At 48.6% G+C, this 22510-nt stretch overlaps 1 protein-coding gene across 6 annotated transcripts in view; it reads right to left on the reverse strand.

The window, feature by feature from the left end:
• Positions 1-283: 283 nt before the first annotated feature.
• Positions 284-22510, reverse strand: part of MARK4 (microtubule affinity regulating kinase 4) — a 78922-nt gene continuing 56695 nt past the window's right edge. For 2 of the 6 annotated variants that reach the window (XM_081018727.1, XM_081018726.1), the window contains exons 13-18: positions 21000-21217; positions 19823-19926; positions 9993-10262; positions 6288-6367; positions 5038-5082; positions 2524-2728 (exon numbers count right to left, since the gene is read on the reverse strand). In XM_081018727.1, the coding sequence (XP_080874853.1) occupies positions 2664-2728; positions 5038-5082; positions 6288-6367; positions 9993-10262; positions 19823-19926; positions 21000-21217 (782 nt within the window). In that variant the 3' untranslated portion in view covers positions 2524-2663. Of the gene's footprint in view, positions 2729-5037; positions 5083-5878; positions 5936-6287; positions 6368-9992; positions 10263-19822; positions 19927-20999; positions 21218-22510 lie in introns of those variants that run through there. The other 4 variants (XM_081018724.1, XM_081018723.1, XM_081018728.1 and 1 more) reach the window with 3 other exon arrangements.

The raw sequence follows: 22510 nt of genomic DNA on the forward strand, positions 1-22510 counted from the left end.
GCCAAATACGAGAAGGAAGCAGAGCACCTCTGAACATGGGCAGAGGGCTGCTCTCAAAACCGAGTGATCCCAACACACAAACACACACAGAGAGACACACCTCCTCAGGCACACAAAGGGTACGAGTTCCACGGACTCTACCTCTCCGTTGAGAAGTGGGGTTGGGCTGGATGACCTTTGGGGTTCCCTTCAGTTTCCACGAAGGGCCGCTTCGAACCCCATTCCACCCCCACGGACGAGAGAAGCGGCTCAGGAGCGGACGAGGCAGAGAAGACGACGGGCGGAGGCTTTCTACGTTTATTAAGGGTTTGGTACAGAACTGTCGCTCTGGGTCCGGAATAACTTACAATCGTCCCAAGGCTAAAGGGTGGGCTCATTTAATAATATCGCTAACCCAATGATAACGGGGGCTAACCGGACAATTATTTACAGGGGAGTCTGTACAGATGGGGAGGGGTGTGCGCCCAAAGAGGCAGGGTCCGGGAGGAAGGGGGAGAGGTCACAGCAGGGGGACCCAGTGTAAAGAAGTGGGGTGAGGCGAAAGGAGCAAGGGGGGAAAGGGGGCAGGAGGAAGGAAACCCACTCAAAATTTCTCCCCGCCAGAGCTGCCGAATTTCGCGTCGCCACTGTCGCCCATGAGCTCCGCCGGGACCCCCCTCCTCCAAGCTGCCCCACCACCAGAGACCAGGCTGCCCCTCTCCTCCGCCCCGGGATGTGGGGGGTGCTGGCCGCAAGGCCCCCTCCACACCGCTGAGCCCATTTCCCAGGCGAGGAAGAGAAGGCAGGGAGCATGGCGGCCGTGCCCGAACCAGTGTGCAATGCCAGTTTGTCCGGTGTGCGAGAAACAGACTTTTCTTTTTGGGGAGGGGGGTGGACGCTGCCCCCTCCCCTCCTGAGGGGAGCCGCAACCCCCCCCCAACGTTGCACCGGCTCTGGCGGGGGCCCCAGCTGTCAGGACGATGGATCTGAGCCCTTGAAGCGACCGCCGGGAGGGCCAGCCTCCTCTCCAGAAGGCCGTCTCAGCACCGGGGTTCTGGTTTGCAAGTGTGTGTGTGTGTGGTTGTTGTTGTTTTTAGTCTAGCGATGTGGGGCTGGTGGGGAATGGCGGTGAGGGGGCCGGCCCGCCACTCAAGGCCTTGGTGCGCTGCGGGGGAAGTTCAACAGGAGAAGCCAAAACCCAAACCCCCAACCCACCCTCCCCGAGAGGAGAAGAAGCTCAGCGGCCTTCTACCACCATGGCTGCTGCACCGGTTGAATGGCTGCCGCCGTATCCTGCAGCCAGGGGGCTGAGCACCGACCGGGACCCAAAACTGCCCTCGTAGGCCAAGCCAGCCCCTCGGCAAGACGGGGTCACACCATCCCCAGGACCTCCCAACTCTCCCCCTGTTTCTCACCACCACTGCCTGGGCAAGAGGATATCCTCTTTTGGCAACATTGCCCCCCATGTTTGGCTAAAGGCCGGGGTCTCCCCTCCCTGCTCCAGAAAGACTTTGGCAGATTTTGCTTTGTGGCCACTGGCTTCTCTGGCAATCGAACAGCCGCCCCCCCCCCCCGCAAAGAACTGGGATTCGCATCAGCCAGAGACATAATTGTGTCCCAAATACTAAAATGGAGCTGGAATTCAGACACCCATCCAAAAAAGTGGTTTGCCAGAGGGAAAGTTTGCAACTTCTGGGTGTAGCATTTGCCAATGGATGGAAGCAGGGGGCCGGGGAGGGGGGGACCAAAATTATTATTATTATTTTATTGAATTTATATACTGCCCTATACCCGGGGGGGGGCGGGTCTCAAGGGTCTCTGACAGAGACCTGCTTTGCATGGATCCCAGTTCCTACACTCTCTCCTGCAATGGGCAAACTGGGTAGGAGAGGGGTCTGCAACACCACAATTTGCCAAAGACCCCCCCCCTTTTGCTTTCAAGGCTCCCCATGCCATGCGTCTGCTAGTTAACTGAGTAAAGCCTCCCCCAAAAAACTTAGGAAGGGAGGCAGGCCGAGAGAGAGAGAGAGAGCTCCCCCTTTAAGATTCCCGCAGCAGCTGAGGACCCCCCTGGGGCGATCCGGGGACCCCCCTAGAGGCGATCCTTGGGCCAGGTATGGTGGCAAGGGTGAGGCCGGCCCCGGTGGTGGTGGTAGCATGACCCCCTTTCCTCAACGCCCCCCCTCTTTTCCCTCCCCCAACCCCACAGCCCCTAGCGCAGCGGGCAGGCCGGTGGGAGACCCCCAAGAGCAGCTCCTCGTCCTATCAGGCAGCAGGATCAGGCCCCAGATGAAAGCCCCCGGGGTGATGCAACAGAGAGGGTCACGCCCCCTCTCTGGCCCCCCAACAGCCCATGGGGTTGGCGCGGAAGGAGGAAGCCCTACCAGCCAGCGCTGTGCCCCTGCCGCTGGCCTAGAGTTGCAGCTGGTCCGAGATTTTAGCCACCAGGGTGCGGAAGGCCAGGGAGGTGCCCGCCTGGCGCCGGAAGAGGACGCCGTGGAGGCCGCCCAGGCGTTGCAGGCGACACACCTCCACCTCGAAGGAGCAGAAGTGCTCGCTGGGGCTCTTCTCGTGGGTGCAGGACAGGACGAAGGGCTCCGTCTGGCGGCAGCAGCAGCTGGCAGAGTCCGTGGCCTGGCGGAGGGCAGCCAGAATGGCCTCAGCTGAGCGGGTGCTGGTCAGCTTCACATTCCAGGTAAATCGGAGCAGCCGGGGTTCTGCTTCCTTTTGATGCCAAGGTAGATTGCAACTGCGCAGGGGAAAGAATAATAATAAATAATAACAAAATTTTATTTACCGTATTTTTCGCTCTATAAGACGCACCAGAACACAAGACGCACCTAGTTTTTGGAGGAGGAAAACAAGGAAAAAAATATTCTGAATCTCAGAAGCCAGAACAGCAAGAGGGATCGCTGCGCAGTGAAAGCAGCAATCCCTCTTGCTGTTCTGGCTTCTGGGATAGGCGCGCAGCCTGCATTCGCTCCATAGGACGCACACACATTTCCCCTTACTTTTTAGGAGGGAAAAAGTGAGTCTTATAGAGCAAAAAATACGGTATATCCCACCCTCCCCAGCCGAAGCCGGGCTCAGAGCGGCTAACAACAATAAAAGTAACACAGGATTCTAAAGTCAATTCATTCTAAAAATCAATTCAAAATCAAATTAATGGCAACCATTGGGCCAGACTTCTGTGTGGGTGACCAAAGGAGGGGGTCAGACTGTGCCTTGGCCAAAGGCCTGGTGGAACAGCTCCGTCTTGCAGGCCCTGCGGAAAGATGTCAAATCCCACAGGGCCATAGTCTCTTGGGACAGAGCGTTCCACCAGATCGGGGCCACGGCCGAAAAATCCCTGGCTCTGGTCAAGGCCAGCCTAACCTCCCTGTGGCCCAGCATCTCCAAGATGTTTTTATTTGAAGACCGTAAGGTCCTCCATGGGACATATACCAGGAGAGGCGGTCCCGTAGGTACGAGGGTCCTAGGCCATATAGGGCTTTAAAGGTTAAAACCAGCACCTTAAACCTGATCCTGTACTCCACCGGGAGCCAGTGCAGCTGGTATGGTACCGGGTGAATGTGATCTCGCAGCGAGGATCCCGTAAGGAGTCTCGCTGCGGTATTCTGCACCCGCTGGAGTTTCTGGGTCAGTCTCAAGGGCAGCCCCACGTAGAGCGAGTTACAATAATCCAGTCTGGAGGTGACCGTCGCGTGGATCACAGTGGCTAGGTCAGGGCGAGAGAGGTAAGGAGCCAACTGCTTAGCTTGGCGGAGATGAAAAAATGCCGCCTTTGTTATAGCTGCAATCTGAGCCTCCATGGAAAGGGAGGTGTCGAAGATTACACCCAAACTCTTAACGGACGGTGCTGGCACTAATTGCACCCCCGCAAGAGATGGGAGTTGCCCCCCCAATCCCATATCGTCCCGACCCAGCCACAGGACCTCTGTCTTGGAAGGATTTAACTTCAACCGGCTCCCACGTAACCATCCAGTCACAGCTTCCAAACATCTGGTCAGTGTGTCTGGGGCCGAGTCAGGATGGCCATCTATCAACAGATAGAGTTGGGTGTCATCAGCACACTGATGACAGAGGGAGAGAAGTTTAGGGCACACACACCACATGTGCCCGCTTGGCCTCTGTGTTTGGCAGGTGCTGCCTAACACGTTCTGCACTTGTAGGAAATTGACTTTTTTTTTGAGTGGGCTGGCAGCTGCGCTTTGGAGCTGGCCCGGGTTCTGTGGAACTCTCTGCTACTTGAGATTCGGAAGGCGCCTTGCGGGCCAACTTTCTTTAAAAATCAATTCTATTGAGAGTCTTTAACATAAGATACAATGAAAACCAAACTAAAGGAGATAAACAGAAGAGAATCAAGCAGAAGGAAGAGAAGAAAATAAAGGAAGAGAAAAGGAAGAGAAGGAAAAGGAGAAGAAAATAAGAAAATAGTTTCTCTGTGCCAAATTTCTAATGCCTGCTGAAATTTTTCTCTATTCTGCCAGGCCTACGCAAGGCAATGAAGAATACCCTTTACTCTGGGTAACTGATTTCAGATTCTAGCTTTTTAAATTTGGTTTTCATTGCATGGTTTTATATTCTCATTGCTGTAAGCTGCGTTGATATATATATTTTCCCCTGACACAGAGGCCTTCAAATATTCCTGCGAAAAAATGAATGACCCTGACTTCCAGTCAGAATTTGCAACAAGTGTTTTCCATAGTGTTTTTCCCTATTTTCCCTAACATAATGTCACAATGTATAGTTGCATACGTTTTGCTTAAACTGAAGCAAAAGCTCTGGAGAACTGTGATTTAAACAACTTGATACATTCCTAGTTCATCTTGCTTTCTTCTTACTCTTTCAAAAAACCCCACAACCCTCCCCTGCAGTCTTTCTCTTTAACTGACTAAACTTTATGAGATTGTCTGTTGCTGTACACCTGTGTAGAAGCTACTGCATGGAACTGTACTAAAAGCTGGTAGTCTTTTTAAATTAATAAAAATTGTGCTCTAAAAAAATAATAATAAAAAAGAATGAATGGCCCTGACGGTGAGGGAGCTGGGTACCCACCTTGTGAGCGCAGGTCCCCTGATTCTCTCAGGTTCGTCTGCGACCCTGGAAAGAGGAAGAAGAGGAGAGTGATGAAGAAGGCACGGCCGAGGGTGGGGAGGTGGACCAAAGAGTGGGCAGGCTCTTTCCCCCTTCCCAGCTGCCGGAGGAGCCTTGAACCCCGGGCCGGGAGAGAGGTGGAGGGACCAAGAGCCCCGCCCTCAAACCTTCCCTGGCTGAGCCACAGAACTGTGGAGTTGGGACCCCCAAAGGTCATCCAGTCCAACCCCCTTGCAAGGCTGGGAATCGCAGCTGAGTGAGGCTGCATCAGAGACCTTCCCCGGGGAGGGGGGCTCTTCTTCCTGCGTGTGGGCTGTACCCCTTCCAACTGCATTTTTTTGGGGGGTGAGGCGAGGTGGGATCACATGGCTGATACCGGTTGGGGCTTGGGGAGGGGAACGCACCGCAAGGAGAAAGCCAGTGCATCAGGGAGAAGGGCCTTCTCCCCAGCCCAGAACTTGTGTTGACAATGTAAAGGGGCATTCGGTCAGTCTCACAAGCCCCTCTGCGCTGCTTAGATATGGTGTGGTGCAAACTATTATTCATTTATTGTTTTATTTCTTGCGTGGCTTTTTCTCAAGGCGGCAACCCCATTGTTTCCCGCCTCCTCATTTAACCCCCACCACAACAACCCTGGGAGGCAGGCTAGCAGCGACTGGGCCCCAGGGTCATGCCCTGAGCTTCATGGCCAAGCGGGGCCGGGCAGGGGAATCAAACCCTGCTCTCTCTCTCCCCGCCGCTCTAACCACTACGCCACGCTACCTCTCGGCTAGCCCAGCTATCCTCCTGGCCTGGCTCTTACCCAGCCTTGCTTAAGAGCTCCCGGGGAGGGGGTGGAGCCATAGAGCTTAGCTCAGACCTGGAATGTAAGGGAGAGAGTGCTTTTGAGAACGTGCAGAGCGCCTTTCCGCAGCCATCCGGGATCGAGGGGGCCGAGGGGCTTCCGGGATTGGAAGCGGGGGGTGGGGGGTGGAGTGGGGGAGCCCCTTCTACCCCGCCAAGCACTCGTGTTAGAAGCTAAGCCCCGAACAACACACTTTTTGGGGGGGAATCTCTAGATTTCTAGTCAAGCGAGAAGAAAGCAAAAGCTTTTATGGGATTTGGGGGGGGGGAGCAAGTGGGGAGGAGGCAGGAGGGGAAGGGGCTGGAGGCAGGCAGGCAAGGCTTCCCCCCGGCACCCCCAGGGAAGAAGAAAAGGCAGCCGGACTTACTGATTTTAGATCCTTGAGGCATTGGAGAACCTGAGACACACCTGTTAGAATTCTGGCGCTTAGAGGGGTCAAGAGTGACCCTGAAAACAGAGAAAAGCAAAGTGAAACCAGCACAGAGGGGAAAGCGATAGCAGCAGCAGGAGGAGGAGGAGAAGGGAGCAAGAGAGGTTAGTGTCAACTTTCCCCTTTTCTTGCGAGGAATCCTATTCGGAATAAGGGAATGTCCCTTAAAAAGGGAAACGTTGACAGCTGTGGTTAGTGGGGAGAGCAATCTCTTCCTTCCAGCAGAAACGCCACCAAATGGGGTGGGGGGAGTCAGAGGGGACAGGATCGTACAGCTGGGACCCCCCAAAGGTCATCCAGCCGAACCCCGATGCGGTGCAAGAATCGGAACCGGCGTCTCGTGGGCCGAGAGAGCCGAGTCCCGGAGTTTCAATTCCCAGGGTTCCTCGTCAGATCTGATTATCAAACCACGCTGGTAGCTCTGGGAAGGGGATTTGGACACCCCCCCTAATGAAATCTCGTCACCCTTAACAAACTACTGAAGGAATGGGTTTCTGTGCAGTCAGTCTGAAACGGGACCCAAAATCCTCATTTTTCCTCCTCCAAGGGAGCATTTCTAAAATGCATTAACTTGAGCTCTTGAGCCAATGTGTAAACAGAAAGCCAGCCGCATAAACAAGGGCTCAAAGCCCTCTCCTTTATCAGTCCGTGACGGCAATGGGTGGCCTTGCCAGTTCCAAGTGGAGCAGGGATGGCACGTCTGGGTCTTATCTTACATCCTGACCACATAGCCTTCTGCTATCCGGAGAGCAGAATAAACTCTTTCTCTGAACCAAACCTCGGTGTCATTTGACTTCCTTTCTCTCTCCCGGGAGCAACGCAGACCCCACCAGTCGGTAAAGTCTAAGAAGGCTACACTACATCTCCCAGAACTCTTTGGGGGAAGCGGCGGCGGTGTAACGAGGCTTTAAAATGCCCGCCATGAACGTGGCCGCAGGAACGGGGTGTTTGTGGCAGATTCTGCCCGTTTTGCTAGCCGTTCTGCGACTCGACCGACACGACGGCTGTATGGAGGGCTTGAGGCAGCAAAAAAGAGGAATCATAATATCAAAGGGTTGCAGAGTTGGAAGGGACCCCAAGAGTCATCTAGTCTAGCCCCCTGAAATGCAGGAATCTCAGCTAACGATAAATAAGTTGGAGTTCTCGTTATTAAATATACCAAGAAAAAAGCACACCAACTCTGGCCAATGTAAGTTTTAATAGTGGGAGTGGTCCCTCCTCGCAAATCAATAATCAATAGTAACGAAAACTAATCCATTCAAAAGTCTGTATTCTGACAAGGATTACAAACTCAAATAGAGAATCTATTAGATTAGGAACTTTTAAATTCTAAATGATCATAAATTATAAAACGGTAGAAAATAACAGGATATATTTATCCGAAAGTCTTCAAACTTACACGACCCTTTAAAAATTAGGTAAGGAACCAAATGTTATATAATACTGTTTTATAATTTATGACTGTTTTATAATTTATGATAATTTAGAACGTAAATGTATTTTCATGTAATATTTGATGCTTTCAGCTGATGTAGGTGAATACATCAAAACAAGGCCCTGTCCTGGTTTCTAATCTATAACTGACTTCTGACTTCGGCTCTATGAAGACCTCCACGTCAAATCTAACTATGGACTAACATAAACTTATCTCTACCCACAAACTCTTATTTCTAATTCTGTAATGAATTATTGTTGTATACATTTCTTTATGAGTTTGATCTTGTAATCTCTGTTAGATTTTGTAATCTCTATTTGAGTTTGTAATCCTTGTCAGAATACATACTTTTGAATGGATTAGTTTTTGTTACTATTGATTATTGATTTGCTAGGAAGGACCACTCCCACTACTGAAACTTGCATCGGCCTGAGTTCTTGGTGTGCTTTTTTCTTGGAATCTCAGCTAAAGCATCCCTGACAGATGGCCTTCCAACCTCTGCTCAAAAACCTTCAAGGAAGCAAACACACACACACACCAGAACATCTGTGCTAAGAGATGTTGCGGGATTTCAGGTTTTGCAGGGTCCGCACTGATTGGAAACGACCCCTTTCCCCAAAACCTTTGCAGGGCCTTCTCGGTGGTGGCTGCTTCCAGGCAACTTTGGAACTCCCTGCCGAGAGAAGCCAGGCTGGCCCCCTCCTTGCTGTCCTTCAGGTGAAGCCTTTCTTTTCCCAACTGGCTTTTGGGGAACTGACTGCTTTTAATGAAAGGGCTGACGCCGTGCCCTTTTTACTGCTTTGATACTTGTAATTATCTGTTTGCTTTTAGATATATGCATGTATGCCGTTTTAATTCTCTGAACGTTTAATTGTTTTAAATGATTCCTCCCTGATGTTTTTTTAGCTGTTCTTATTTGTACCTGGAAGCCGCCTTGTGTCCCCATCAGGGGAAAAGGCGGGTATATAATAAAAGCCACTGCCTGGTGCTTCCAAGTTCTCCTCTTCCTCTGTTGCAGAGCTGACTCAAGACATTTTGCTGCCTGAGGCAGCTGCCTCCCTATGCCCAATGCTCGTGCCGGCCCCACTAAGGGCACTATCTAAAGGCAGGGTGGAAAGAGCTTTTAAGCTCTCCACCTTGCTCACTGGACAAGGTCTGTGTGGTGTGTGGACTCTGGGGGCACGAGGGATTCTCTCTTTCTCCCCACTGCTAGCTATGGGGCAGCTCCAAGGGTCTGGGTGTGCACAGTTTCTGCCAGAAACCTTGGAGCTGGTCCCCCGCGGAAGAGGCAATTGCACTGTGCAATACAGAGAGCGGCAGCTGCAGGAGGATCGCCCCGTCTTACGAACTCTGAGTGCGGATTCTGCCGCGGAAGCCATCTTCTGCTTAGAAATCAGGGTGCATAAAAATCAGTGTTTTTTTAAAAAAAAATAATCGGATTTTTTAAAATTTAAATTGGATTTTTAAAATAAAATGCTTTTGGAGGAAACTATATTTCTAAAGATAGTTTTCTATTTAGGTTACGTTATAGTCCAAAGGCTGTTCATCAGGAAATAAGGATTTGTTTTTAAATTTTTCACATGTGCTAAAACTCACTCTAAGTTTATATACAAAAAAAGTTTAACCACATCAGTTAACAAACATGGATTTGTTATAACATTATAACATAGGCTATAATGTTATTGTTTCAGTTAAATAAGTTGTTTAAACTGTTATTAAGGAAATGATTATTTTTCTCCTTCCAATAAAATAGAGCAGAAAAGTTGTCCAAATACACACAGTTAACTTATTAAACCTCACAATAATTTCATAATTATCTGTCTATGTATTTTTAACAGTATAACCAAATCAGTAACTTTTTATATAACTGTAAAAACTACTCTGAAAATTTATTATTCCAAAAATGAAACCTTCACCTGGTTGTAAATATTAAGTTTATACCAGCAAGAATGAGTCTTTCTGTAAAAAAGATTTAAACCAAGTCTTACTGACTAGTGAATTAAACCAAGTCTTATTGACTAGTGATTTAAATCGTGATTTAAATCAATTTGATTTAAATCAAATCCAACCTGCATTGCTGTAAATCAAACTGGGGGCGGGGCAGGAGGAAGAGGAGTCGGGGAGCAGCAACCACCCAGCCAGCATTTTTTATTTCGTTACCCTCTTCGCCCGCCCGCCTGCCCCCTTTGTCGTAGCTGCCCGCTCACCTCCGCGTGAGTTTCGACGTGAGCTTGCTGAAGAGGTTGGAGGTGGCGCGGCTGCGGCTCTGAGGCAGAGGGGTGGCTTCGTGGGAGAGCGTGGGCGAGGTGGGGGGCCCGTTTTGAACGCCGGTCCCGCGCCGGTCCCGCACCTGGCCCCCGTGGAAGGTGCTGCGGATGTTGGTGCCGCGAGACAGCCGGGTGCGGTCTGAGGAGGTGGAGGAGGTGGCGATGCTGTGGCTGGAGGGGGAGGCGGGGGGCACACGACTGGTGGCAGAGCTGTATGGGGTGGGGGGGGGGGAGAGAGAGAGAGAGAGAGAGAGAGAGAGAGAGAGAGAGAGAGAGAGATGAGGCAGAAGTCAGCATCACCCATCATTTTGGGGGTTTCCTTTGGACAGAAATGATAGAATATTTCTAAATAAAATGATTGCCTGCTGTCCGTAATTTACGGCACCGAATATTACAAACCACCCCATCACGTTCCTTCAGTCCCATCCTAACTACAAACAAACAAATTACAGAGAATCACAAAAACCTAGACAGCATCTTAAAAAGTAGAGACATCACCCTGCCAACAAAGGTGCGTATAGTAAAAGCTATGGTTTTCCCAGTAGCGATGTATGGAAGTGAGAGCTGGACCATAAAGAAGGCTGATCGCCGAAGAATGGATGCTTTTGAATTCTGGTGCTGGAGGAGAGTCCCATGGACTGCAAGAAGATCAAACCTCTCCATTCTTAAGGAAATCAGCCCTGAGTGCTCACTGGAAGGACAGATCCTGAAGCTGAGGCTGCAAGACTTTGGCCACCTCATGAGAAAAGAAGACTCCCTGGAAAAGACCCTGATGTTGGGAAAGATGGAGGGCACAAGGAGAAGGGGACGATGGAGGACGAGACAGCTGGACAGTGTTCTCGAAGCTACCAGCATGAGTTTGACCAAACTGTGGGAGGCAGTGGAAGACAGGAGGGCCTGGCGTGCTCTGGTCCAGGGGGTCACAAAGAGTCGGACACGACTAAATGACTAAACAACAACAACACACAAAAACTCTACAAAACTACTTCAAGGAAAACGTGGTAGACAATATAACAACCCCCCTCCTATGGGATGCAATGAAAGCGGTCACCAGAGGAATCATAGAATCATAGAGTTGGAATAGACCACAAGGGCCATCGAGTCCAACCCCCTGCCAAGCAGGAAACACCATCAGAGCACTCCTGACATATGGTTGTCAAGCCTCTGCTTAAAGACCTCCAAAGAAGGAGACTCCACCACACTCCTTGGCAGCAAATTCCACTGTCGAACAGCTCTTACTGTCAGGAAGTTCTTCCTAATGTTTAGGTGGAATCTTCTTTCTTGTAGTTTGGATCCATTGCTCCGTGTCCGCTTCTCTGGAGCAGCAGAAAACAACCTTTCTCCCTCCTCTATGTGACATCCTTTTATATATTTGAACATGGCTATCATATCACCCCTTAACCTCCTCTTCTCCAGGCTAAACATGCCCAGCTCCCTTAGCCGTTCCTCATAAGGCATCGTTTCCAGGCCTTTGACCATTTTGGTTGCCCTCCTCTGGACACGTTCCAGTTTGTCAGTGTCCTTCTTGAACTGTGGTGCCCAGAACTGGACACAGGACTCCAGGTGAGGTCTGACCAGAGCAGAATACAGTGGCACTATTACTTCCCTTGATCTAGATGCTATACTCCTATTGATGCAGCCCAGAATTGCATTGGCTTTTTTAGCTGCCACGTCACACTGTTGGCTCCTGTCAAGTTTGTGGTCAACCAAGACTCCTAGATCCTTTTCACATGTACTGCTCTCAAGCCAGGTGTCACCCATCTTGTATTTGTGCCTCTCATTTTTTTTGCCTAAGTGCAATACTTTACATTTCTCCCTGTTAAAATTCATCTTGTTTGTTTTGGCCCAGTTCTCTAATCTGTCAAGGTTGTTTTGAAGTGTGATCCTGTCCTCTGGGGTGTTAGCCACCCCTCCCAGTTTGGTGTCATCTGCAAATTTGATCAGGATGCCCTTGAGTCCATCATCCAAGTCGTTGATAAAGATGTTGAATAAGACCGGGCCCAAGACAGAACCCTGTGGCACCCCACTAGTCACTCTTCTCCAGGATGAAGAGGAACCATTGATGAGCACCCTTTGGGTTCGGTCAGTCAGCCAGTTACAAATCCACTGAGTGGTAGCATAGTCAAGACCGCATTTTACCAGCTTCTTTACAAGAATATCATGGGGCACCTTGTCAAATGCCTTGCTGAAATCAAGGTAGGCTATATCCACTGCGTTCCCTTCATCTACCAGGCTTGTAATTCTGTCAAAAAACGAGATCAGGTTAGTCTGACATGACTTATTTTTCAGAAATCCATGCTGACTATTGGTGATCACAGCATTCCTTTCTAGGTGCTCACAGACTGTTTGCTTAATGATCTGCTCCAGAATCTTCCCTGGTATTGATGTCAGACTGACTGGGCGGTAATTATTTGGGTCCTCTCTTTTCCCCTTTTTGAAAATAGGGACAACATTTGCCCTCCTCCAGTCTGCCGGGACTTCGCCTGTTCTCCAGGAATTCTCAAAGATGACTGCCAGTGGTTCTGAGATCACATCTGCCAGTTCTTTTAATACTCTTGGATGCAGTTCATCTGGCCCTGGAGACTTGAATACATCTAAACTAGCCAAGTATTCTTGTACTATCTCCTTAGTTATTCTGGGCTGTGTTTCCTTTGCTGAATCACTTGCTCCAAGTTCTTCAGGTCGGGCATTGTTTTCTTTATTGGAGAAGACTGAGGCAAAGAAGGCATTGAGGAGTTCAGCCCTTTCTGTGTCCCCTGTTTGCATTTCACCATCTTCTCCTCTGAGTGACCCCACTGTTTCTTTGTTCTTCCTTTTGCTATGAACATACCCATAAAAGCCTTTTTTGTTGCTTTTAACCTCTCTAGCAAGCCTGAGTTCATTCTGTGCTTTAGCTTTTCTGACTTTGTGTCTACACGTGCTGGCTATTTGTTTGAATTCCTCTTTGGTGGTTTCCCCCCTTTTCCATTTTTTGTACACATCCTTTTTTAATCTTAACTCAGTTAAAAGTTCTTTAGATAGCCACCCTGGCTTCTTTAGGCACCTTCCATGCTTCCGTCACATTGGTATTGCCTGAAGTTGTGCTTTTACTATCTCCCTCTTAACAAACTCCCAGCCATCATGAACTCCCTTTCCTTTTAGTATTACTGTCCATGGGATCTCACCCAGCACTTCCCTAAGTTTTATGAAGTCGGCTTTCTTAAAGTCAAGAAATTGAGTCCTAGTATGCTTGGCTGCTTCTTTCCGCTGTATAGTAAACTTCAGAAGAGCATGATCACTCGCGCCTAATGATCCTTCCACTTCTACCCCACTAACCAGGTCATCAACATTGGTTAGGACCAGATCTAAAATGGCTGTTCCTCTTGTTGCTTCGCCCACTTTCTGGACAATGAAGTTGTCTGCAAGGCCAGTGAGGAATCTGTTTGACCTTACGCTCTTGGCTGAGTTTGACATCCAACAAATATCTGGGTAATTGAAGTCCCCCATTACTACTATCTCCCTTCCTTTTGCATGCTTGGCCATCTGTTCCAGGAAGGCATCATCTATGTCCTCCGTTTGGCTTGGGGATCTATAGTAAACTCCCACAATGATGTCACTGTTATTCTTCTCTCCCTTAATTTTGACCCAAATGCTCTCACTTTGGCTTTGAGGTTCTAAATCTTGGATCTCTTCACAGGTTTACACATCCCTGACATATAACGCCACTCCTCCTCCTTTCTTGTCTGGTCTGTTTCTCTGAAATAGATTGTATCCCCCCATTATTACATTCCAATCGTGGGACTTATCCCACCAGGTTTCAGTGATGCCTATTATGTCATATTTAGTTTGCTGTACCAAGAGCTTGCATAAAAGAGAAAGCATTCCTTAAAAACAAACCTCCTCAAAAATTAGCAAACTAGAACAAGACACCACGGCCCTCTCATCACGCTACAAACAAACAGGATCTAAAAAACTCCTCAAACATAGAACAAAAAAGGAGAGAACTAGATTCTCTAGAAATCAACAAAACAATGATCCGTATTCTATACTCTAAACAACGTTTCTATGAATATGGAGGAGATTACTAGCAAATAGATGTAGGGGAAAAGCACTCAAAACAAGAATACACTGCATCACTAAAAAAGATGGCGACATAACATTCTCCCCCAAAGAAATAACCTCAGAATTTGCAGAGTTCTACTCCAACCTATACACCTCCCATAACTCACCAGAGAAGGAAATCAGAAAATTCCTAGCAGAACTGACCACGCCTACCTTAACTAATGAGGAACAGGAATTCATGGACAGTCCTATCACTCCAGAGGAAATAGATGTGGTCCTCAAAAACCTGTAACCACACAAAGCCCCAGGCCCAGACGGCTTCACAGCAGAATACTATAGACAGTGCCAATGTAGGAATATTATCTTGTACAGTGCTTTTTTTCTGGGGGTACACATACCCCTAAACATTTTGTGAATCTAAGTTTGGCCTCACTGAAGGTCATTATTTTAATATGAGTGAGCGCTCACTTCAATATGGAAGTGAGAGCTGGACCATAAAGAAGGCTGATCGCCGAAGAATGGATGCTTTTGAATTCTGGTGCTGGAGGAGACTCTTGAGAGTCCCATGGACAGCAAGAAGATCAAACCCCTCCATTCTGAAGGAAATCAGCCCTGAGTGCTCACTGGAAGGACAGATCCTGAAGCTGAGGCTCCAAGACTTTGGCCACCTCAGGAGAAGAGAAGACTCCCTGGAAAAGACCCTGATGCTGGGAAAGATGGAGGGCACAAGGAGAAGGGGACGAAAATATATGATACTTACCGATGGGGAGGAAGGAAGTCCAAAGCTCAATAGAGCTAATGTTATGTATGAGACGTATTAATACAATGAATGTAATGGAATGTATGTTTGATGAAAACTAATAAAAATTTAAGTTGCAAAAAAAAAGGAGAAGGGGACGACAGAGGACGAGATGGTGGGACAGTGTTCTGTTTGTTTGTTTTTTAAATGATATTTATTGAAAATTTTTTTAAATTACAGAGAAAAAACAAAGCAGAAAAGGAAAAAAAAGGAACAAAGAAAAAACAAACCACATCAAACAATACAAATTCAAAAAACAAAAATACGCCGCAGACAGACGATAATAACTCCATCATTCTCAAATCCTCAACTTTCATTACCTTCTTTCTTTGACCTCCTCCTCCTCCCTTTTTTTGTATCCTAGTTAATAATTATCGCAGCAAATCCTTTCCGTATTTCATAATATTCTGTCATTACATTACCTTAATCTATTTTCATCTTATCTTATAAAAAACCTTAAAAACTTAAAACTTAAATCTTATTTTTACCGACTTCTCACAACCATAATATTCTTACCTAATTCTTTAAACATTTTTACTAGAGCCAAGTAATTTCATTCCAGCATTTTTCTAACATTCATCAATTTTATAAAACAATCCTGGTAATAAAAAAAAGAGATAAAAATAATCGAGTCTTCCTCCAGCGTCCCTTCCTCCTGGTCCCGGGTTTTGTCAGTCCTTTTTATCCCATCAATCTAGCGCATTAACCTGGTAACCTTATATCCGAGGCCCTTAAATTTCTTCCATGTCCCTTCCGCAGCTCTTCTTCATATTCTCCTTTCACTCGTGGGAACTCCAGCTTGGTGATGTTTTTGACCCTTTTCAGCAAATCAGCCCCTTTTCCATAGTCCAGACTCAACTCCATGTGGTATTTAAAAACATGTTTCAGAATCCCTCCAAAATTGAGAGCCCCCACAGCTCCAAACATCTCATGGCCCATTGCCAGACTCGGAAAGTCCAAACATCCCTGCGTAGGGGGGTCTATCCAACCCCCCATTTCCAAACCAATCCAAACTTTATCTTTCCAAATCTGGCTTTTTCCAAGTTCATTTGTCAAGTCCAAAAGCTCATGCTCCTGCAAGGCTGCAGCTCCCTCCATCTCTGGCGCCCAAGATTCAGCAACATCCTCTTCTCTCATCTGCTCTGTCAGGACGCACTCCTGTTCTAATTCCTGGGTGGGCTCCACATAGTTTCCCACTGCCTGTTCAAAAATTCTGGCCGCATTAGTCATCAAATCCATCTTCTCATTTAACTGTTCCAGTAGGGCACTTGTTTTCCAGAGAGCACACAACAGAGCCTCTGAATACATTGTCCTACAAGGTCACAAGTCCATTCCCACGATTGTAATCTGTGACAGCTGCAAGCTCCCTGGAATTAGTTACAGTTTCACAGTCTCCCTCTAGGGGGAGAACTTCTATTTGTTCTTGCAACAAAGTATCCTTTTTGAGATATTTTGTCAATATTTGCTCCTTAAAATGCGAAAGGAAATAGTGGAATCACTATGTTTCTCTTCCTTTAACTATCTGTCAAAAACGTTTGTCTCTGGTCAATGAGCTTCAAACGTCAGTCCTGACACCCTGCTCCAGGATCAGGACGGTGGAAAGTTACTTTACTTTAAACTCACTTCTGCAGGTTTAAACAGTCCAAAAAAGATCCTCCTTCTTCTCCTGCTGTCGAAGGGGGGTTCCACAATTTTAAATGATGAAATCCAATCCTTTAGAGGCGATTTTCTGAGCTCTAGTTTACGTTGTCTTTGCTTTATTCTGTCTACAAATAAACGGAAGGCTGACTTCCTGTTTAGACCTTCCCGTTTCAGTACCAAATTGAAGTAAATTTTTAAGTCCAATTCCTTTCTGCATGCAAGTCCTTATTTAAAGTCCGATTGTTCAAATTTTAAGTACTCACGGGTGCTTATTTTAGAAGCCAAATTGTCCCAGGAAAAAGGCAGCGCTCTCCGGCAACGGCTATGCGGCTTCGCTCCACAGAAATAGCAGTTGACTCACAGCACCGCGCCACTTCCCCCTCTTCACTTCGGAGCCCGTTAGTGGGTTCCTTTGCAGGTTGGGGGGGCGCTAAGGGTGCCCGCCGAGTCCCATGGTCACAGGCTTCATCCGCCTGTGATTTTTAGCAGGGTCCCCACTTCGCCGTAGCGGAAAAGACCAGTTTCACGCAGAGCTAGTCCCTCCAGTTCAGAGGGAGTCCGCCATTGCCGATGGCGCCACCCCGGAAGTCCCCGGTGGGACAGTGTTCTGGAAGCTACCAGCATGAGTTTGACCAAGACAGGAGAGCCTGGCGTGCTCTGGTCCAGGGGGTCACAAAGAGTCGGACACGACTAAACGACTAAACAACAACAATTTCAATATGAGTAGGAAAATGAGAGCACCCCTAAACTTTTCTTTTTTAGAAAAAAAGCACTGATCTTGTATATGATCTTGGCAGCTCAAATAGTAATTGCAACTCAATGGAAAACAGCCCCAAATCTTGACACTGGGCATTTGGTACCACTCACTCTGGAATATGGCCATAATGGGGGAAACTACACATAATTTGAGATTTGAAAAAAGACTCAAACCCCCAAATGCTTCTTCTGTGATTTGGCATCCTTTACAGCGGAACCATAATTTCCAAGACAACCTTCATCTTGAGCCTGGCAAATTGGGAAAGAAGTTTGATAATCCGATAACACCAGGATTCTTTACTTTGGCAACTGTACTCATTTCCTATTTATGCTTTTCGTATTTTAATAGTCATCTGTTGTTAAAACCGTTCTCTCCATTTTATAGAACGTTACGAAATTAAATATGAAACCCTCTCCCACACACAAGAAGCTGGGAGTCCCTGAAGGCAGACAAAGAGTATCCTGACCATGTACAGAGAGCACTTCTACAGCCACCTCAAAACCACAGCTAATAGTTATGTGCTGGCAATTAGGAGTGAGTATTTCTGGGGTGAAAAGGTTGCCTTTCCAGGCTGGCTCCAATCCTGGGTTTTTAGAAGCTAGGCAGAAGGTTTTTAGAAGCTAGGAAGAAAGTGAGGAGGAATTAAAGAACCTTTTAATGAGGGTGAAAGAGGAGAGCGCAAAATATGGTCTGAAGCTCAACATCAAAAAAACAAGGATCATAGCCATTGGGCCCATCACCTCTTTGCAAATAGAAGGGGAAGAAATGGAGGAAGTGAGAGATTTTACTTTCTTGGGCTCCATGATCACTGCAGAAGGTGACAGCAGTCACGAAATTAAAAGATGCCTGCTTCTTGGGAGAAAAGCAATGACAAACCTAGACAGCTTCTTAAAAAGCAGGGACATCACCTTGCCAACAAAGGTCCGTATAGTTAAAGCTATGGTTTTCCCAGTAGTGATGTATGGAAGCGAGAGCTGGACCATCAAGAAGGCTGATCGCCGAAGAATTGATGCTTTTGAATTATGGTGCTGGAGGAGACTCTTGAGAGGCCCATGGACTGCAAGAAGATCCAACCTCTCCATTCTTAAGGAAATCAGCCCTGAGTGCTCACTGGAAGGACAGATCCTGAAGCTGAGGCTCCAAGACTTTGGCCACCTCAGGAGAAGAGAAGACTCCCTGGAAAAGACCCTGATGTTGGGAAAGATGGAGGGCACAAGGAGAAGGGGACGGCAGAGGACGAGATGATGGGACAGTGTTCCCGAAGCTACCAGCATGAGTTTGACCAAACTGCGGGAGGCAGTGGAAGACAGGAGTGTCTGGCGTGCTCTGGTCCAGGGGGTCGCGAAGAGTCGGACACGACTAAACGACTAAACAACAACAACAGGAATGGAAAGCGATAAAATGACCCCCTCCAGCCTGCCCTCCCCAAAGAGACATAGAAATGTCTTTCTGTTCTTCCACAAGATCTGTTTTCAGAGTTTCTCTAGTCCATAATCTGGGCTGAGGAGGAGGCGGTCCAGATGGACCCTCCTAGAAGTTGTAAGAGACAGGCTTCTCTTCCACCATCACCCCCACCCTGGTCTCCAGAGACTGTTCTGGATTCTCCCACAGCCAGTCACACGGGTGACCGACCAGGGCCTGGCAACTCCCTGGGGCCAGGGCAGCATTGAGCCAGAACGAGACCAGTGGAAACTGGGCAGGCGTCCAGCGGCAAGCTGAAGTCTGTGGGAAGGGACAGGGATGGAGAGGTGAGAGGGGGGAGGCCGGAACTCAGCTCCCGGGCCAGAAGAAACCGGGAAGAGCAGGGAAACCAAGAGAGGCTAATCTTCCTAATAATAATAATAATAAATTTTATTTATACCCTGACCTCTCCAGCCAGAGCCGGGCTCAGGGCAGCTAACACCAATAAAATTTCAGTAAAAACATAATAAGAAACAAAGAAAAAGAAAAAAACAATTTAAAATACAGGTTGAAATGCAATTTAAAATGCAGCCTCATTTTAAAAGTCAAAGCCATAAGGGAAGGGAAGCATAAGAGTCAGACTGAGTCCAAACCAAATGCCAGGCGGAACAGCTCTGTCTTGCAGGCCCTGCGGAAAGATCTCAAGATGTTTGAAAGCAATGGAATTACAGAACGGACAGCATCTAGTCTAGGCCCCTGCAATGCAGAAATCACAGCTAAGCAGTGTTAGAAATTCAGATAAGGAAGCCAGATAGCTCCCGAAACCAGGGTTACAGCTGCCAAAATGGAATGCCTAGTTGCCATTTTTGAGCCAGTTGGCTCCCAGAATGCACCTCCAGATGGGGGAGATGTTAGCGGTCATCCTGGCACCGGGCATTTTCACCCGGTCGCAAACGGCCGACAGCCTGGTGCAAAATGCGCCTGGCAAATTTCGAACGCCATAGCTGAGGCGTACATTTGTAGGAGCCACCTTGCTTTGCCTTTGCAGGTTGTTTTGAAATTTCCCCCCAATATCGTGTTTTGATTGCTGCAGCCTGTCCTAGGACCTTAGAGGAATAACCGCAGCAATACCTGTTCTCCTTCCCATTCTGGAGCAGGGAGTGTCGTTCTCCGCCAGGCCGATCCGTGCAGACGTAGGTATTCCTCCGGGTCATCATACTCGAGGGAATGTTATTCTGCAACGAGAGAGGAAGAGTCCCGGCTGAAGAGGCGGAGGCGGGAGAGAAACAGCGGCAAAAAACCCCCCAAGACGGAACTTTTGAGAAGCCGGACTCGTTTCGGCAAAACGGCTTTTCGCCAGCTCAGCTCAGGGCTCTCCAAACCGGGAAGCAGGCAGCCGAACGCCCAGGCGTCTCAGAATGGGGATTTGGGGTGGAAGTCAAGGCTGTGTGTCCAAGAGGGATTTTGCTGTTGCTGAGACAGATTCCGGCTTCGGACACGTCTGAATGTGCATGTGCGGCTATGCACATGCGTGCTTGCTGCCCGTGTGGGGTTGCCACACATTACAAGACACAGATTTTTCTTCCCAGGGTAGATAACAAGACCTGCCGGACATGGCTACTGCAAGGTACTGTGAATCTGGTCCCAGGTTAAAGGTAAAGGTAAAGGGACCTCTGACCATTAGGTCCAGTCGTGGCCGACTCTGGGGTTGCGGCGCTCATCTCGCTTATTGGCCAAGGGAGCCAGCGTACAACTTCAGGTTCATGTGGCCAGCATGACTAAGCCGCTTCTGGTGAACCAGAGCAGCGCACAGAAATGCCGTTTACCTTCCTGCCGGAGTGGTACCTATTGATCTACTTGCACTGGTGTGCTTTCGAGCTGCTAGGTTGGCAGGAGCTGGGACTGAGCAATGGGAGCTCACCCCGTCGCGGGGATTCGAACCGCCAACCTTCCGTTCGGCAAGTCCTAGGCTCTGTGGTTTAACCCACAGCGCCACCCGCGTCCCAGGGTAGTTTGAGGCTTTTGCCTCTCGCCCGAACCCAGCCATGCCTCCCCCCACCTCGAGCCGCTGCCTGGGAATAACTCCCAGACCAGCCCCCAGAAGGACACACAGCTTCCGCAAGGGCTTCTGGGACACAAAAACAAATGTGCGTTTAGGGGAGGAAAGTTTCGTTTCCTCTGCCACGCAGCTCGGAAGCGGATGGGGTTCCAGTCACGCCAGAGCTGCAGGCCCCTACCCCTTCCTCCCCACAGGTGGGGGTCACTGGGATGGGGCGCCCGCAGGACCCCGGAGCCCGCTGCTGCTCACCGTGTTCACGGCACTGTCCTTGCGGCGGTCGGGGATCTCAGATTTGTTGGGGTTATTGGCACTGCTCACCATGGGGCTGGAGGGCGGGATGCCTCTGCCGCTACTGCTGACGACGCTGCAGCTGGCCTTGCGAGACGGCATGCGGTCCTCTTTCAGCTCCCCGTCCCCCGTGCTGGTGGGGCTGCGCTTGGGGTGCATGGGCACTGGGGATGGGCCGCCTGGAGAGGGCAGGAGAGAGAGGCCATCAGAGACAGAGAGGAGAGAATCCGCGGCTGGTCCAAAGGAGCGCTCCTTGGCCGAACAGGAATTCGAACGCAGGTCTCTGTGAAACTTCTAGTTCACGGAAAATGAAAGCAAGGTGAGAGCCACTGTGGTTGGACTAGGTCCACAGGGGTCAGCAAACTTTTTCAGCAGGGGGCCGGTCCACTGTCCCTCAGACCTCGTGGGGGGCCGGACTATATTTTGAAAAAAAATATGAATGAATAGGGGCAGTCTATCTAGAATTCTAGGTTCTCAGGGGTATTTGGCCACTGTGAGATGAGGACGCTGGACTAGGGGGGCCCTTGGCTTGATCCACCAGCCTGGCCTTTCTTAGGTTCCTTTTTCTCACTTGCCGGATCATTGCCTTGTCAGCATTTTCCAATGTCTCCGAAAAATTTTACACATCACTTGGGAAGACAGGCGAACTAAAACCAGTGTACTCAAAGAAGCAAAGATCACCAGTGTCAAAGCTATGATTCTTCAACATCAACTTTGTTGGACTGGTCATGTTGTGTGGATGCCTGATGTTCATCTTCCAAAGCAACTACTCTATTCCGGACTTAAAAATGGGAAGTGTAATGCTGGTGGTCAACAAAATAGGTTTAAAGACCGGCTCAAGGCAAATCTTTAAAAACGTAGTATAAGCACCAACAATTGGGAAACACTGGCCTGCGAGTGCTCCAGTTGGAGAACAGCCTTGACCAAAGGTGTCATGGACTTTGAAGACACTCGAACTCAGGACGCAAAGGAGAAACGTGCTATGAGGAAGGCACACTTGGCAAACCCTCACCAGGATCAACTCCCACCCAGAACCCAATGTCCACACTGTGGAAGGACGTGTGGATCCAAAATTGGCCTCCACAGTCACTTGCGGACTCATTGTTAAAACCGTGTTTATGGAAGACAATCTTACTCAGCTATGAAGGATCGCCAAAGAAGAAGAAGAAGAAGAAGAAGAAGAAGAAGAAGAGGAGGAGGAGGAGGAGGAGGAGGAGGAAGAAGAAGAAGAAGAAAAAGAGGAAGAAGAGGAGGAGGAGGAAGAAGAAGAAGAAGAAGAAGAAGAAGAAGAAGAAGAAGAGGAGGAGGAGGAGGAGGAAGAAGAAGAAGAAGAAGAGGAAGAAGAAAAAGTGGAGGAAGAAGAGGAGGAGGAGAAAGAAGAGGAAGAGGAAGAGGAAGAGGAAGAGGAAGAAGAAGAAGAAGAAGAAGAAGAAGAAGAAGAAGAAGAAAAGGAAGGAGAAGAAGAAGAAGGT

This window comes from Podarcis pityusensis, assembly GCF_964106645.2.
Source record: "Podarcis pityusensis genome assembly, chromosome: 8".
Classification (NCBI taxonomy): domain Eukaryota; kingdom Metazoa; phylum Chordata; class Lepidosauria; order Squamata; family Lacertidae; genus Podarcis; species Podarcis pityusensis.